This window comes from Heterodontus francisci, chromosome 12, assembly GCF_036365525.1.
Source record: "Heterodontus francisci isolate sHetFra1 chromosome 12, sHetFra1.hap1, whole genome shotgun sequence".
In the NCBI taxonomy this organism is placed as follows: Eukaryota; Metazoa; Chordata; class Chondrichthyes; order Heterodontiformes; family Heterodontidae; genus Heterodontus; species Heterodontus francisci.
Genome location: NC_090382.1, coordinates 77,549,802 through 77,567,429, shown reverse-complemented (window position 1 = coordinate 77,567,429; position 17,628 = coordinate 77,549,802). Strand labels below are relative to the sequence as shown.

Here is a 17,628-nt window from a genome sequence, read left to right as displayed (position 1 = left end):
GGAAAGATTAACAGGTGAAATTTCATCCCCCGGATGAACAGTGCTCAATTTAAAAGGAGAGCCACAACAAACTAGATTTTAAACTCTAAATATCAGCAATGAGAATGGGCTGTACAGGTCTGCCACATTTTAGCAGCAGGATAAGTATTCCCATTTCTTCACTGAGACAGACTGACTGACACCAGTAGTTCAGTGTCTCCTTTAACAGTGAGTAGCCAGTGTGACAGCAGCAGCAGTGGCATCATTATAAAGTGATCCTTTGTATCTAGGCAGCAGATCAATGAAGTGAGTGGAGGAATGCAGTTGTCGTGAGCTTTTTGATACTTAACAAAGAAAAATATGAGTTTACTGATTAACATTAAGGGCTGGATTTTTGTTCTGGGGTCGGGACCCCAACATTGAGTGAATTTCCAGGTCCTGACCTCACATTGGCGCCTGCAGTGATCTTTGACCAGCAGGCTAATTAGTGGCCAGATGCACACCCGCTGTCCAATCAAGGACGGCAGGCAGGCTCCCAAGAGATTTAAAAACTTTTTACTATTAGAAATGCCACAGCTGCCAGGCCATCACCATGGGGGGAGCAAGCCCTCCACGTGATGGCCAGCAGCTACAGCTCTGGCCAGAGAACATTGGCAGGTGCAGGGGTGGGGTCCCTATCTGGATGGAGACCTGGCTCCTGTTGTGTGCCGCTGGAAAGCCATCTCCATCTCCTGGCTGTGTTTCAGTGGAGGGCCTGCAAGCTGACTGGAAAGTTGCAGTTAGCCTCTGCTGGGTGGGCTTGTTAGGCCATTTAGTTGACCTCATAAGCTACCTGCCACCTGTGGGCGGGTAGACATCACCACACCCCCTCTGAAAGAGACTGATCCAGACACTGGACCATGGTGGGAGGCTGGCAAGCCGTCTGGTGTCAGAAAATTGTGGGTCCATCCACCTCCAGCTCCGCCTCTGCAGCCATTTAAAAATTCGGCCCCAAGACTTTGAGAATCCTACAAGAAAATGTAATCATCAAACCATAAGGGTAAAAGATGCGAAATATTTTTGGTGCTGCACCTAAATCCTTGGCATTGTACACAGGCAATCATTCTACACAGATCCTAAACATGAATCATACTACCAATGCTGAAATTGGGCCAAATGTCTAAAATTGTTTGACACTGTGTTTTATCTCTGTGAATTGCTTGGCTAAAACTTTGGTTTAGCTCTTATTTTTTCATAAGTCTTGAAGACTTTTTGACTCACCAGTCAGATACTCCAGAACTGCAGCCATGTACACTGGAGCACCAACACCAATTCTGTACTTCGGGTGCCCTTTCTTTATGTAGCGCAACATTCGCCCAACAGGGAAAATAACCCCGGCTTTTGCAGACCGAGAAATCTTGGTCGTTTTCTTCTTTCCACCTCTGCTGGACATGATGATCACAAAGACCTACATCCAATCAAAAAAAGAAAGCACTGTTGTCAAAATTTGATTCAAGTCATAATGGAGTGAAATATGTACAATCTATACTCAATTCTGTACGTTGTCAGATGTTAAATAAGAAGTTTTCATTTTGTTTAATGTCAATTAAAATACCCAAGAATTTAGTTTTAAGTTCTGTCACAGAAACAAACTAAGCCTGGTAGCCATATAATCTTTCTTGTGCCATTGAAAAGTCACTAAAGAATAACTACATCAAAAACATCACAAGCCCTTCCTGTTTTAAATGGATGTTCCAGAATTTTTTTTAAGAAAGGACTATTTGCTACCTAGAGATATAATGCAAAGTGTGTAAAACCTGCAGCAGGTTTACTCTTGCTACATGTCCACCATTTTAAGCAATGTGACTAGAAGTAATTGGATGAAATAGGGAAAACCTCCAACTAAGCCTTCCACTTTTTCTGTATTTAAACAATAGAAGAGTTAGAAATTCCAAATGTTTGCAAGCTCAAAGACAGCTAGTCACATCACTGAGGATACGTTGAGAAACAAAAAGAAAATGTTTTCTTCCTAAATTGCCTGCTGCTTATCTGCAACTTAATGGCCCAGTTTTGCTGAAGGAAATAATGGCATCTGAACGATGCACCCAGTTATTAATGTGTAAATGGGTCAGCAACTTGTGGCAGGAAGAGATACCCCTTGTGAATAATGTCACCAGTTGCTGGGCGATTTGTACCACTCTGCTGTTAGCATCCTGCAAATAACATCTCGCCCTTAACCTCACCAGGATTTTCATGAAGTTGCTGTACCTCTCCATTAATTGCCCATTAAACTAAATGGGATCGATTCAGAACGGATCTAGCAGCTCAGAACTGGAAATCTATGAAGCACAATGGGACATCACCAGCAGCAGAATTGTATTCTACCACAATCTGTAACCTCATGCAATGCATATCCCTTTAGCATTACCATCAAGCAGGCTTGACTATGATGTGTGCCCTCCCTCCCTGCTTTAACTCAGGGTTCTTGGGACCTTGGTGAATAACAGGACAAACAATGTTTCTCCTCAAACAATAAGATTTAAGGATTGAGAAATAAACAGGAGGAGGACTTTTTAAAAAAATAATTCATGGGATATGTGCATCACTGGCAAGCCCAGCATTTATTGCCCATCCCCAATTGCCTTTGAGAAAATGGCGATGAACTGCGTTCTTGAACCAGATATGGTGTTGGTACACCCACAGTGATATTAGGTAGGCAGTTCCAGGATTTTGGCCCAGTGAAGATGAAGGAACAGTAATATAGTTCCAAGTCAGGATGGTGCATGACTTGGAGGGAAACGTGCAGGCGATGATATTCCCATGCGTCTACTGCCCTTGTTCTTCTAGGTGGTACAGACTACAGGTTTGGAAGGTGCTGTCGAAGAAACCTTGACAAGATGCTTCAGTGCATTTTACAGATATAGCCATAGTGCACTGGTGGTGGAGGGAGTGAATGCTTGATGTGGTGCCAATCATGTGGGCTACTTTGTTCTGTTTGGTTTCGAGCTTCTTGAATGGCTGTTAGAGCTGCACTCATCCAGGAAAGTGGAGAGCATTCAATCACACTCCGACGTGTGCCTTGTAGGTATTGGAAAGGCTCGGTTGAATCAGATGGTGAGTCACTCGCTGCAGAATACAGCACTGAGGGTGTGGTGGATGTAGATACAATCGGGGCTTTCAAAATGGAATTGGATAAGCACCTGAACAGAAAAAAAAATTGTAGGGCTATGGAGAAAGGGCCGGGGAGTGGGATTAGCTGAGTTGTTCTTGCGGAGAGCTAGCATGGACACAACTGACCGAAGGGCCTCCTTTGTGCTGTAACCATTCTATGATTCTATTATTCATCAGATGTGGGGAGCAAGGGAATGTCCTTAATCTGTGAATATGCTCTTGCCAAAGCTTGTAAAACAGACTTGTTTTTCAACAGTGTAATACTAAAGGGCCACTAGTAAACTGAAGTCAATGGGAATCAAGGGAAAACAGTGACTGGTTGGATTCATACCTAGCACAAAAAGAAGCTGGTTGTGGTTGTTGGAGATCAATCATCTCAGCCCCAAGACATCGCTGCAGGAGTTCCTTGGGTTATGTCCTAGGTCTAACCATTTTCAGCTACTTCATCATAAGGTCAGAATTGGGGATGTTTGCCGAAGATTGGCAGTGTTCAGTACCAATCAAGACACTGAAGCAGTCCATGCCCACATGCAGCAAAACCTGAACACCATTCAGAACTGGGATAATAAGTTGCAAGTAACACAGGCCACACAAGTGTTAGGCAATGACCATCTCCAACAAGAGAAAATCTAACCATCTCCACTTGACGTTCAACATCATTACCAATTGCTGAATCACCCACCATCAACATCCTGGGGATTAGCATTGACCAGGAACTTAACTGGACCAGCCACATTATTACTGAGGCTACCAGAGCAGGTCAGAGGCTGGGAATTCCAAAGCGAATAACTTACCTCCTGACTTCCCAATGCCTGTCCACCATCTACAAGGCACAAGTCAGGAGTGTGATGGAATACTCTCCACTTGCCTGAATGGGTGCAGCTCCAACAACACTCACGAATGCAAAACTATCCAGGTCAAAGTAGCCCACTTGACTGACACCCCATACACCACCTTAAACATTCACTCTCTCCACCCCCAGTGCACAGTGACAGCAGTGTATACCATCTACAAGATGAATTGCAGCAACTTGCCAAGCCTCCTTCAACAGCATCCTCCAAACCCTCAACCTCTACTACCTAGAAAAAGAACAAGGACAGCAGGCACATGGGAACACCACCACCTGCAAGTTTTCCTCCAAGCCACACACCATCCTGACTTGGAACTATATCACTGTTCCTTCACTGTCACTAGGTCAAAATTCTGGAACTCTCTCCATAACAGCATTGTGGGTGTACCCACACCCCATTGACTGCAGCAGTTCAAAGCGGCAACTCACCACCACTTTCTCAAGGGCAATTAGGAATGGGCAACAAATGCTGGCTTTGCCAGTGGCACTCACATCCCATTAAAACTACTACTACTGCACCTTTAACATAGAAAAGAAATATTTTTTGCCCGACATCCCATGATGGACTTATCGTATTTCCTTCAAATAGAATAACTTTATTGATTTATTCTTCCCTCTTCCCCTGTTAAAACCTTCCCTTTTGCTGAACTAATTAAGGAGTTCCACACATAATCATTTCAAACGTAAATTGGACGGACACTTGGAAATAAACTTGCAGGGCTACAGGGATAGATCGAGGGAATGAGACTGATTGGATTGCTCTGCAGAGAACTGGGATGGACTTGATGGGCTGAATGGCCTCCTTCTGCACCATAATGACTCTATAACTCTTTGACATCATTAAGCAGTCTCCATGAAAGTGTTTTACTTTCTTTTAGCTTTTAGGGAGGGCAGAGGAAAGATTAGGACTAAAGTTCCAAGTCCTCGCATTCAGAATCAATGAAAGTATTTCACTCAAAATATATTTAACATTTCATATTCATTTAAAAAATAAATGTCTTTTCTTTATAAAAAGTTGCGTTAACTTACAAAGTTCAGGTTGTTAATGGACAAGCACATTCGACTGTCATTACAACCTACTGCTCAGTAACAACTCTTGTCAAGACATTCCTTAAGCAATTTTTGACTTCAGGTTTTAGTAACTTATTTTATTACCAAATTACTCCATACCATATAGTTTTACCTGTATTCCTAACACACCTGCAGTTCAGCCCCAAACACGAGTTGAACTCAGTACAACACAGTACTAATATTAAATATCCTCAATCAAGTTGCCCATTGCCCTGAAAAACAGAAAACACACGTCTTGCCATGTTGCTAGCTTTGAACTTGTTCAGTTACGCCTTTGAATTTGTCTTTTGATTTTGATTTGAATTACACTTTGTGAATCCAAACCACCCTTCAGATTTGAAATTGAAACTCACATGTGCTTGAACAACCAGATGCAATAACTGCAAACTGGTAAGTGATTAACAAAATGGTCTTTCTCTCATTGTGAAAATGCTGACTTCTGGTTGTAAACACAATAGTTAAACTCAGTGATCAATGCATACTCCAGCCCCACTCCAGAAGTTGAGGACATTGTTTGGCATGAAACTTCAGTGCAGTACTGAAGGAGTTCTGCCATGTCAAAGATTCTGTTTCTTTGAAATGTTAAACTGATGGCTCATCTGATTGGGAATTTTAATCCCCAAAGCACTATGTAAACTGCAGGGATGTCCCCCTGTAGCCTAGTCAATATTACTCCCACAAGCAAATCACTAATATATTAACCAACTCCTGCAGTTTGAGAGACCTTGATGTGTGCAAAATGGTTGTTGATTTCATTTACACAGCAATAACTACACTCCAAGGTAACTCACTGTACGTGAAGCGCTTTGGGATGCCCTGTGCAACTGAAGCACTGTGGAATGCCCTATGTGGTGTACAAGTGAAAGTTCTTTCTTTCAAAGGTTTGTGAATGCGAATGAGTTTCAGTTCATATAATTCAATCACCACTCTTTAAAGCAGAAATGTCTCTTCCGTTTCAGGATTTCAGTACTCCAGTTTTGTCCAAAGGCATGGATTTAAGGTGCTTTATTAAAGAGGCATTTTTAATGCAGTTAATCACATTCATAACTGTCTCCCTGGAGCATTGTGCACATCCATTAATAGATACATCAGACTGATGTTAGTCAAGGGAGTCCCAGTTTACCATCTGACTGCGCCCTAACTCCAGAATCCACAACATCCACTTGTTTCAGCACTGCACTGTTTTCCGAAAAGAGGAGTAACACCAAGATACACTGGCCCAAGTATTAAAAAAAAATTGGTAAACAAAAATAATTGGAAACCATCCAGAAGCAAGTGCTTATTTTTCGTAAGCAGCCAAAATTTAATTTTCATAAGAACAGAAGGGAATCTCAGCCATGTCCCTTCCACCACATGAATAAAAAACTGCTTGCGCATTTTTAAAAGGATCCCAGTATATCATGAGAAGAAGCCATGTCCAACCTCTGGTTTAAGATAATTTATTGAAATATTACTATCATAACAAGCCGTTATACTTGAATGGACTTCATAACAAATTTTCCCCTCACAAGATTGAAACCTGTGAGCCAATAAGCCAGTCATCTTATTTTTCCTGATGAAGCAGACTCTCAGACTGCCTGGTCACTGCTGAGTTAGTTGAACTCAGCCAGGGTGACAGTATGAACATTATAAATGGCCTTATTCCCCATGAGCTAGAAAACAGTGGGCAGTGGGGAGAGGAGTCACAGGCAGCACCAGCCCAAATCTCAATCACAAGCCCATTGTTCAAAGTAGTCAGGAGAGCACAATGAGTGTGTTTATCAATATAATCGCATCTGCAAAAGGGAGCACTGCAATTCTTTCAAAAATGTCCAGAATAGACACTCACGGTAGCTTTCTACTATCACCCTGTACATCAATGATGAAAACATCAAAGAGAATAGATGCCCATGGATAACCTTACCTCATTCTTCTTTCATCTACCCTTACACAGATTTTGCAGTTGCAGTATACACATGGACTAAAATTCGGATTCGGTCATGTGCTCCATAACTTCCTACTTGTTCATCGTGACTGCATGACGGTGGAAAGTTTTATGAAAATCAATTAACATAATCTAAGTGGGTTCTCCAGATCCTCATGGCATTCTGCATTCTTGTATAAAGCTGCAACCCACCCTGCAAATTCCTTCCAAGGGCAAAAAATTGCAAGAGAACACAAAAACACAAGAAATAGGAGCAGAAGTAGACCCATAGAGCCTGTTCTACCATTCAATACCATCACAGCTGATCTCGGGCTTCAATTCCACTTTCCTGCCCGCTCCCTATATCCGTTGATTTCCTGAGACCAAAAATCTATCTATCCCAGCCTTAAAGAGGAGTTAAATGGAATAAAACTACCCTCACCAACTATACTAACAGGATATATTGCACAAAAGAAAATGGGATCAAATATCAATTCTTATTAATGGCAAACGATTCTACTATACAGTCCTACCAATCTATCATTTTTGAACACATTACATCATTAAACAAATCTTACAGGGTTCAAAATAATCAAGAACATTTGATTTATTTTGAAAAGGTATCAACCATATGTATAGGATTGGAGGAAGGGATGCGAGGTCTCTTTTCATTACGTGTCTTTTACGTGCTGTGTAATTACCCTGAAATTTATGAAAATAGCCCAGGGCATAAATCAACAGTAATAAAAACAAGAAATACTGGAACTACTCTGCAGCTCTGGCAGCATCTGTGGAGAGAGAAGCAGATTTAACGATTCAGGTCAGTGACCCTTCGTCACAACTGCAAATCAACAGTGACAGTCGGAGGCGATAATAGTGGAGCTATCTCATAGGTCAAGTGACAATTGGCGAATGACTAAATAAACGAGAGTACAACTCGCTGTCAATTCCACTGATTACATATTATTTGTAGGTACAACATTCTTGCATCTGCTGACGATATCGGCACTCGTTGATCCTGATCCTGTGAGAGACAACGCCCAGGCAAACTTTTGACACATTCATGATTCAAAACTCTCCTCTCCCCGCCCAACAAAAAAAACACCTGAAGGGTTGACATGAGGACAGGCAGCGCTAGATTTATTTGTTAAATCAGCTCTCTGTATGTTACAGATTGTAACTGCATCATAACTGCTGGGATCTGTGCGGGATCAGATTTATCATTGTCCGCTTTTTACTCAAAGCCTCTCTGAAGAGATGGGAACAAGTTTCACGCCTGTTGCTAAGTAACGGCCACACAACAGCCTCTGGGAATGCGGTTTCACAGGCACTCCGGGAACAATTTTGTGATTAAAACCCACACAGATTGTAGCAATAGAAGCAGCAATTGGGAAAACAAAATGATGACATCCACAAGGACACTAAAATGCCAATTCATACGAATAAAAAAAAAACACTTTAAATTAATTTAGACGAAAACAGCGAGTAATACAATCGATACAGATTAAAACGTAGGTGAAATTGGTTCCGCGTTTACCTTTCTAAAAAAAATTCCTGTCTATTACAGGAAATGCGGCAATCGGCCCGTGCCTGCAGATAAAACGAAATATTTACAACCGGATCCACTCCAGTATTTAGAATAGGTTTATTGTGGTGCAGTGTGTTGTTCCGAGGGGCTCCGCTCTTGCATTTTATTGCTGAGCTGCACAATGTACGCACCGCGGGTTGCAACATTAAAACATCAATCGCTTGGCAATTTCCGGGTTCGCACGGAGGGTTATCAAAAAACATCCGTTTCTTCAGCAGTCGGTAAACTGGCCTGCATTTCCTTGCAGAAAGGGGATATGGCGAGCTCGCCACTCGACCTATCTGCAACCGGTAAGGTTGCATTTCTAAAGACATATATTTAACAACCACTGATAGCAGGGCTCGAACTGCAACCTTAAAGATTGCAGTCCAGCCTGCAACATACAACCAAAGGCCTCCCATTACACCTATCTGCATAAGTCTCGGGTTTTTCTTGTTTCAACTCATTTGCAATCTCAATCTCAAAGACCGCAAGGACGCAGCATAAGGCTGACGTGCTGGCACTATGATTACAAGGAAATTAAGTGCAGAAACAATGTCAATCACTTACAATGACACAGTAACAATATGTCTCCTTTGCAGAAACAGCAGCTCGACTCCGAGTGGGCAGTGTCAGACTGGCCCACAATACTGCGCGGCTACAGTCAGGCTGTCAATCAGTGCCTCTGGGTCATCCTCCCAGTGCATGTGGTGTGTGGAAAGCTGCCTCAATCCTGCACACCCACATTCAAGGGAAACAATCATACTCACTATCGTTATTGCAACATATCAGATTGAACACCATCGCTTTGTATTAGGATTTTTCCTTTTTTTCTTTAAAATGATTCCCTATTCGCACAGTGCGATGCAACACGGTTGTGTTCAATGATTCAAACCTGCAGAACATATATCGTAGATTTATTTTGTTGTTCACGTAAAGCGAATGCATACAGGTCCAAACTAACTATCGGTTGTGTCCTTATGCTTAAAGTAACATGGATGTCTGTATTTAGATTTTTTTAACCCAGATTCAAAAATAGTCAAATATGTAAATACATTTTACAGCAATCCAATCCCACGCTGACATCCATTATTCTTTATCTAATACACACTAAAAATACTGAGTTATATAAAATTTAAGAATAATTACAAAATATTATTCATATATGCATATATACCCTTATGGTTTACTTGAAATGATAATAGATTTCCCATGGTATTGGTTGCAATAAATCAGCACAAATTAGCTGTCTGTGTTGCTGGTTTTCGCTGTCCTGTTCATCTCTCTCTATCCCTATCCTGCTTCCTTGTCTGCTTTGGCTTCTCTTTGTTTTCTTCATTTTGGGATGGGAGGTAATGTGTCATTGTTACGACCAGGTGAGAAAGAGGTCCCTCTCAGCCTTCACTTGGTCTTACCGTAACAGGGTTTTATTTTTAAACACACTGTGCTTTTAGCTCCCCCTTGGTGAATCCTTGTTCACCGCTTTCCAATTATAGGGCAAAGAAACCAGCACAAACAGGCTTTCTTAGGTTTAAAGAAGAAAAGTGAAAATTTATTAAACTTAAACTCTAATTCAGTTAACACCTACGGATACACGACGTGCCCACGCTAGCATGCATACGCGATACGCACATGGAAATAGATACAGAAAAGAGCAGAAGAAAAATAAAGTGGAAAAGTTTGAGGCAATATCTGAAGAGTTTTTGTTATGTTCTCCGAGCTCACTGTAGAGTCCTTGATTGTAGGGAGATCTTGTTTTTCATTGGGGTCCAGTATACTTCTTAAACCTTGTTCGCTGTAGGAGACTTTTCTCTCTTGGGGTCCATGTGTCTTCAGTGGATTCGGAGGCTTGTGGGAAAGAGATGGGAGCAGACAGGAGAGATCTTCTCAGTCCAGGAGCAGACACTCTCAGTTCAAACAGTTTGTACAATTCAGAAAACCCCAGTTTGCCAAGCAGGTTAGGCATCTGACAAACTGGTCTGACCAAGTCTTGGATTGTATCACCTTAGCAGTCTCTAGAATGCTCCTGTTACACACAATACCTGGTGATCAAGGTCCATTGTGGGTTGAATGTGTCAGGGAATGGACCTTTGTCCTTCCCATCACCATCTGTTAATATGTAAATGTCTTTTCCAGCCATGGCTGATCTATTTAACAAGTCCATTCTTCACTACAGTAACAGTTTAAAATCAATGTTCATGACAAAATTAATGTGCCTCATTCTTGGCAGGTGGGGGCCTAGCATGACAGCCATGTTATATGATAGGGTACAGTGTAAAAAAAAAACTGCAAGCTGCATTTCCACTGGTGGGTTTGGAGATCCATTCACAGGAGCAGGGCATATTTACAGGTAGAAAGTGGAAGTATCCCACCATAGGTCATATCCTGGCAAAGGCATATGCTGGTAGGTTGAAGGAGGGAGCTATCTGGTCAGGGCATCAGAGTAGTACCGAAAAGCAACACTCCATACGGAGTTCCGAGGTGTGCGGAGTACCAACAGCGGCCGTAAAATCAGTGTGGAACGGCCGCTGCCTGCAGGTAAGTTCATTTACATCTCTTTATCGTCAATTTGAATATTAAGATGAAGGGCCCGCCGCCAGACGGTGATGGGGCCACACAGAGGTCCCCCCACCACCGGTAATATGCGGCAGGCCCTTCTTGACGTCACTGGTCGAGGTGGGCTTCTTCGCACTGCATTTAACCAGCCCCAATGCCGTGACCCGCGGCATCGAGGGGCCGGTAAAATTCAGCCCAGTGTGTGTGCCTTTAAGACTCTGTTAAAAACAGTGCACATTTAAGGGAGTGAACATTCAGGAGACACAGTGTGCAGTAGTTGCATTTTGGTTGCCATGGGAAACAGCAGGAGAGGTCACATGGTATGATGTTTCCATTTGGCTGTGTGTGTAACTGGCAGAAACCGGCTGAAAGCAGTTAGTTTTGGGAGACTTTCTAGCAAGGTGTCCTGAAGGAAAAGAGCTGTGTTATTCTCTCTCAGAAAAAATTCTACAAGGTGCTACAAGGTGATTCCATGAGTAAAGAAGAAAAAGCTTTCTTTGTCAAAAATTTGTATTGCTGTGCTCATAGTTCAAAGAACTGTTTCATGCCTGCTGCAGCCAAAGTGTTTGAATGCCTATCAAAAACAGAGTATTTTCATCAAATCCGGAAGAAGACTTTGAGCGATCCTTGACCATTTCCACATTAGAATTCCTCATTCATCAGGAACGTAACCTGCTAAGACTTCCTTATTTTATTCTTAAGAGACAGCTAATTTTAAAATCTCCACTTTTAAAAAACACAGTTAACTATTGTTACTTTTGAGTGTATGTGTGTGAATGGGGGAGTTATATTAAATTAAGAAGTTATAAGGTCTTTAGATATAGGTTTATCTTAATAGTGTTTAAGATTTAGTTTTTTAATAAATAGTTAATTTGTTGTTTTCGAAAGATACCTGCTTTGGTCTGTTTCATTCTGGGATTATTAGAGTGTTTAATTTGGCTGCTTTCCGACTGGGAAAGCTTAATAATATGCTGCAACCTGTGGAGTGATGGGACTGAATTAACAGTGCATTGCTCCCACCACAGTCGTAACAATACAAACATCAATGGAGAGCAGCACAGCTGTATTAGCTAGCTAGCAGGCAAAACAGTATGCAATGCCAATGCGAATTACTTTAATTGACAGAATAGAGCTAGCTACACTATGTGCTAACATTGCATTAGCATGTAGCCAGCCTGCTAAATAATTACATGATAAAAACCAGGACTGTGAGAGGTAACTTTGCGTCATTCAACCAGTAAAATAGCAAATAACTTTTCACACTGGAAAAAATGATTAGCTAGCTGTCCTAGTTAGCTATCAAGCTAATGATATAATAAATTCAACTCACTTTGATGCTTTTATCTCCAAATGTACCTCACTGCCGCAGTTATATTGAAGTCCTTTGTGCTTGTTGTTGCAATACGTAGACAAGCATCAACTCAATTCCTTGTGGATGTTTTGATTGTGTTCAAGTGGCTGAACCCTTGTTCGCAGCACCACGTGTCAGGGCTCAGTGTCAGTAAAAGAAATGTTAGCCTTTCCAGTTCACTGTATTCATCCTCACTTGATTAAATAAAAGACACCATAATTTGGTAAAACCACTGCCACAGCAGTCTGAGTTGAAAAGTGTCTTGACAGCCTCATCTTGTAATACAATGTATATTGCATTTCAACTTTGCTGGTGTCAATGCACTTTGTAAATCTTACAGCAAGGTTTTGAATTTCTGAGACTGGTGGGTTATGGTTGCAGGAGTTCAAGTAAAGCAAGCATTTCACCAGATCTTTTTCAGGAAACCTGGTCTTGAATGCCTGTTTAAGTTTATTTGCATATTCGATAAACATTGCTTCTCTCTACACAGATGCTGCCTGACTTGCTGAGTAATTCCAGCACTTTGTTTTTATTTCAGATTTCCAGCATCTGCAGTATTTTGCTTTTATTTAACACAACTCGCTGTTTTCTGTCCTTAAACCAATTTTCATAGAAGAAATTCACAGCACAGAAGTAGGCGATCCTGCCTGCACCAGCTGATAAGTAGCCATCCAGCATAATCCCACTTTCCAGCTCTTGGCCCATAGATTTTGTACGTTACGGCACATCCAAGTACTTTTAAAATGTTAGGAGGGTTTGTGCCTCTACCACCCCACCACCCTCTGGGTGAAAAAATTTCCCCACGAGTCCCCTCTAAACATCTTACCTTTTACCCTTGGTTACGGACCCTTCAACCAAGGGGAATAGGACATTCCTATCCACTCTGTCTAGACCCCTCATAATTTTATACACTTCAATTAGGTCTTCCCTTAGCCTCCTCTGTTCCAAAGAGAATAACCCTGGCCTATCCAACCCTTGATCCCACTGCCCTTGCAAACTACCATCACATGTCCAACCTCCTTTTCCTCTCCAAAGTCTGTGAAAATGCAGTTGCCTCCCAAATCCATTCCCACCTTTCCTGGAACTTCATCTTTGAATCCCTCCAATCAGGTTTCCGCCCCTGCCACAATACTGAAATAGCTCTTAACAAAGCCAAAAATGACATCCTATGTCACTGTGACAAAGGTAAACTTTCCCTTCTCGTCCTTCTCGACCTGTCTGCAGCCTTGGACAAGGTTGACCACACCTTCCGCCTTCACAAGCTCTCCACTGCCATCCAGCTGGGTGGGACTGCACTCATCTGGTTCCATTCTTATCTATCTAATTGTAGCCAGATAATCACTTGCAAAAGCTTCTCTTCCTGCTCCCGCACCGTTACCTCTAGTGTCCCCCAAGGATCTATCCTTGGCCCCCTCCTATTTCTCATCTACATGCTGCCCCTCTGCGGCATCATCCAAAAGCACGGCATTAGTTTTCACATGTATGCTGACAACACCCAGCTCTCCCTCACCAGCACGTCTCTTGACTCCTCCACTGTTAAATTATCAGACTGCTTATCTGACATCCAGTATAGGAAGAGCAGAAATTTCCTCTAATTAAATATTGGGAAGCCTGAAGCCATTGTTTTTCGGACCCGCAGCAAACTCCAATACCTAGCTATCGACTCCATCCCTCTCTCTGGCAACAGTCCGAGGTTAAGCCAGTCTGTTTGGAACTTTGGTGCCACATTTGACCCCAGATGAGCTTCTGACCTCATATTGATGTCATCACTAAGACTGCCTATTTCCATCTCCATAACATCGCCCAACATTGCCCTATCTCAGCGCATTGGCTGCTGAAACCCTCATTCATGACTTTGTTACCTCTGGACTTTACTATTCCAACAGACTCCTGGCTGGTCTCCCACAATCTACTCTCTCTAAACTTGGAAATAGACTTCCAGTCACAAAAACACCCATCGACTATTACCCTTTGATTCTTGCCTCTGGGTCAATTTTGGATCCAACTGGCTTTTACTTTTGTGATCAGACTGCCATGTGGGACCTGATCAAAAGTCTTGCTAAAATCCATATAGACTACATAAAATGCATAACCTCATTAACACTCCTTGTTACCTCCTCAAAAATTAAATCATGTTCATCAGACACGGCCTTCCCTTAACAAATCCATGTTGATTGTCTTTGATAAATCCATGTCTTCCTCAATGAAGATTTATCCTGGCTCTCAGAAATTTTTCCAATAATTTTCCCACCACCAAGGTTAGGCTGATTGGCCTCCAATTACTCGGTCTATCGTGCATACGTGATAAATACACACACAGATAGAGACAGAAAAAGTAGAAATAATAAAGGGGGAAAATTTGAGGCAACAGCTGGGTTGTAATTACAATCCTTTGAGTTCGATGTGGAGTCTTTGGTTGCCGGTAAGTCTTGCCGGTCGTTGGGGCCCAGTGCACGCTTAAACTTGTTTCTATGCTTTTCTCTCTTGAGGTTTAAGCAACTTCAGTGGGTCCGGAGGTTTGTGAGAAAGCGAGAGAGAGCCATCCAGGAGAGAGGCTCTCTTATTCCAGGTTCAGTTGCAATCTGCATTCTGTCTTCAAACTGTCCTGTGAGCACAATTCAAAACTCCAAGTTGGCCAGCAGGTTAGTCACATGACTAACCCTTTTTTGGGAATAACCGCTCCTGTGGTTTGTGGATTTCAAAGTTCTCGGTGGGGCTTGGGTGGGAGGGGGCAGTGTAATGCTGTCTCTTACATGGACAAGATGTGGATCACCATTGCCCAGACCAATCTCTGTTAATTGAATCAGTGAGCTTTGTCTTTTCCTCGGCGACTGTCTCTTAGTATGCAAATACTTTCCAGCTACTGCGGATCTCTTTAAACAAGTCATCTCTTCACTCTAGCAACAGTTTAAAATTAATGTTCATGTGACAAAATTAATATGCCTCATTCTTGGCAGGAGGGATTTTTCAAGATACCTCCACACCCAGTGGAATGAAATGCAATTCTTTTTTAAAAGAGCATTTCACTAAAAGGGACTAGAGAGAAGAGTAGGTACAGAAAAAGCACACATGCATCTCTCTCATTCCTTCTCATTCATTCAGAAATCTTAAAAATTGCTGCAGACTGTCTTTTCTTGGTAGCAGTGCTGCTTTAAATTGTCCTTTTTGGCATCCCAATAAACAGGTGGTTTTTGCTGAAGTTTTTTTCAGCTTGCACAGTTCCAGGACTGCCTAGGGTGTCTTTGTTCCTGTTGAGGTCTGCAGGAAGATGGTTAGAATTAATTAGCCCTAGGTTGGAGTTCTGGTCATGTGCGGCGGCAGAGGGCAGTTCCACTCTAAACTGTCAGTGCTTTGATGAGTCATGCAAGGGCTTTTCACCTTAGGGGATGGTTGGTTCCCTTTTCTCCTGACTGTGGGGTGGGGAGGAAATTCCTTGCTAATCTTCCCTTTGTCCTCTGGGACATTCTTGCTTGGTATTTGTCCAGATTTTACTGCACTCCCCTGTGGCACTTCGACTAGGTGAGGCATCACCCTCACGGTTTGTCTGCCCTCTTGAAGACTTTCTGTGTCTCTGCAGGCTCCTGTAAATGCTGTGAGCAACCCTGGTGGGGTGCTTCTGGTGTCTGCATTTACATAGGAGGATGTGGGGTCTAACTTTTCAAACATTTAGGGGTTGGCTGACCAGACAGTAGGGGTGTTATCCAGGATTCCTCCTGGACGTCCTTTAATCTGTCCTCTTTGTTCCTTTTTCCCCTTTCATTTCTAACGTTTTGTCAGCTGTGTGCCTGTCTGTCCCCTTTTGTTCTCGACAGAGATTCCTTACAGTTCACCAGCTCTCGATTGGAGGGTCCTCCAAACACCAATACAGGACTTAGGGGTGCAGATTCTGTAGGCTGGGGTTTCCCCTCAACCTGGCACATGGGGCAACTCCTACAATACTCCACCACATCTTTGTGGAGTTTTGGCCAGTTAAACTGTTGTCTTATGCGGGCTTTGGTCTTTTGTATACCGACATGTACAGCCACAGTAATCTCATGGGCCATTCTTGCTATTTCTCTCTGGTACCTCTGCGGCACCACTAACTGGTGAACAACTGCCCACTTCTTGCTCTCAGATCGGTGAGGATAACTCCATTTCCTCATCAGAACCTCACTCTTTAAATAGTAGTAATCAGGGACTCCCTCTGCTTCACTTTCAGAATGGGCAGCCTGTGCTAACTCTCTCAATACTGGGTCAGCTCACTGAGCCTCAGCTAGGGAAATTCATTTAAGTCATTCCCTGGATCTTCTAACTTTCCAAAGAAAGTCACAGATAGACAGACCTCATGGTCGTCTGCCTGCAGTGCCAATTCAGTCTCCTCTGGGGGAGCTGGTTTGATCATGGCCTGATTCATTACACATTCAGGGAAACTTCAGGGGACCATCTCCTGCCACTGCCCTGTCTCTCTGACCTCCTGCAGGCTCTCTTTCACCACTGGAGAAGCTACCACTTTTGTCCCTGTCAGATCATTACCTAGGAGCAGGTCAACCCTGTCCACAGGCAAACAAGGGTCAATCCCTACGGTCACCAGTCCCGAAACTAGGTTGCACTGCAAGTACACCCAGTGTAAAGGTACAGGCATACACTGCCCTCAAATATCATTCACCACTATCCTGCTGTTTACTGCACTCTCTGGGGGAAAGGTCAGGCCTTTTCCCAGTAAAACGGATCTAGCGGCCCGTGTCCCTGAGGATTACTATGGGCTTGCTTGCCCAACTCAAGGGGTATGGGGTTACTCTCCCTTCAGACAAAAAACCCTGATAACCTTCAGGAATCCTATTAAATTTTCCTGCACTTGCAGCAGTAGGCTTCCCAGGTCTGACTCTTACTGCAGTTAAAGCCACAGCTTGTTCTGCTGTGATTTCCATCAGGGTTCCTTCTTCACTGAGCATGTGTGCCCTGATTAACCCTACAGATTTTCCCTTTAGTTTCCAGCAGTCAGCTCTTAGATGCCCTGCTTTATTACAATGGAAGCACATAGGTCTCCAGGTCTCACTCCTACTTACAGCACCTTCCTTTTTGGCTGGAGGCCTGTGTCTCCTGCTTTTTTTTCCCTCCCAGGACAGCTTGGGCTTCTATTACCTTCCCACCCTTTGTCCTTTTCGGAAAGTTTTCCCCTGGGAAACCAACTTATAAATTAAAACACACTCGTCAGCCAGAAC

General features: G+C 42.8%; 1 protein-coding gene across 4 annotated transcripts in view; it reads right to left on the bottom strand.

The window, feature by feature from the left end:
* macroh2a1 (macroH2A.1 histone) overlaps nucleotides 1-17,628 on the bottom strand; it is a 64,080-nt gene that overhangs the window by 31,684 nt on the left and 14,768 nt on the right. For 3 of the 4 annotated variants that reach the window (XR_010976102.1, XM_068043690.1, XM_068043692.1), the window contains exons 1-2: nucleotides 9,091-9,166; nucleotides 1,240-1,426 (exon numbers count right to left, since the gene is read on the bottom strand). Coding sequence is in view for 3 of the 4 variants with exons in the window: in XM_068043690.1 (XP_067899791.1) it covers nucleotides 1,240-1,411 (172 nt within the window). In the remaining variant the exon portion in view is untranslated. Of the gene's footprint in view, nucleotides 1-1,239; nucleotides 1,427-9,090; nucleotides 9,167-17,628 lie in introns of those variants that run through there. The other variant, XM_068043691.1, reaches the window with a different exon arrangement.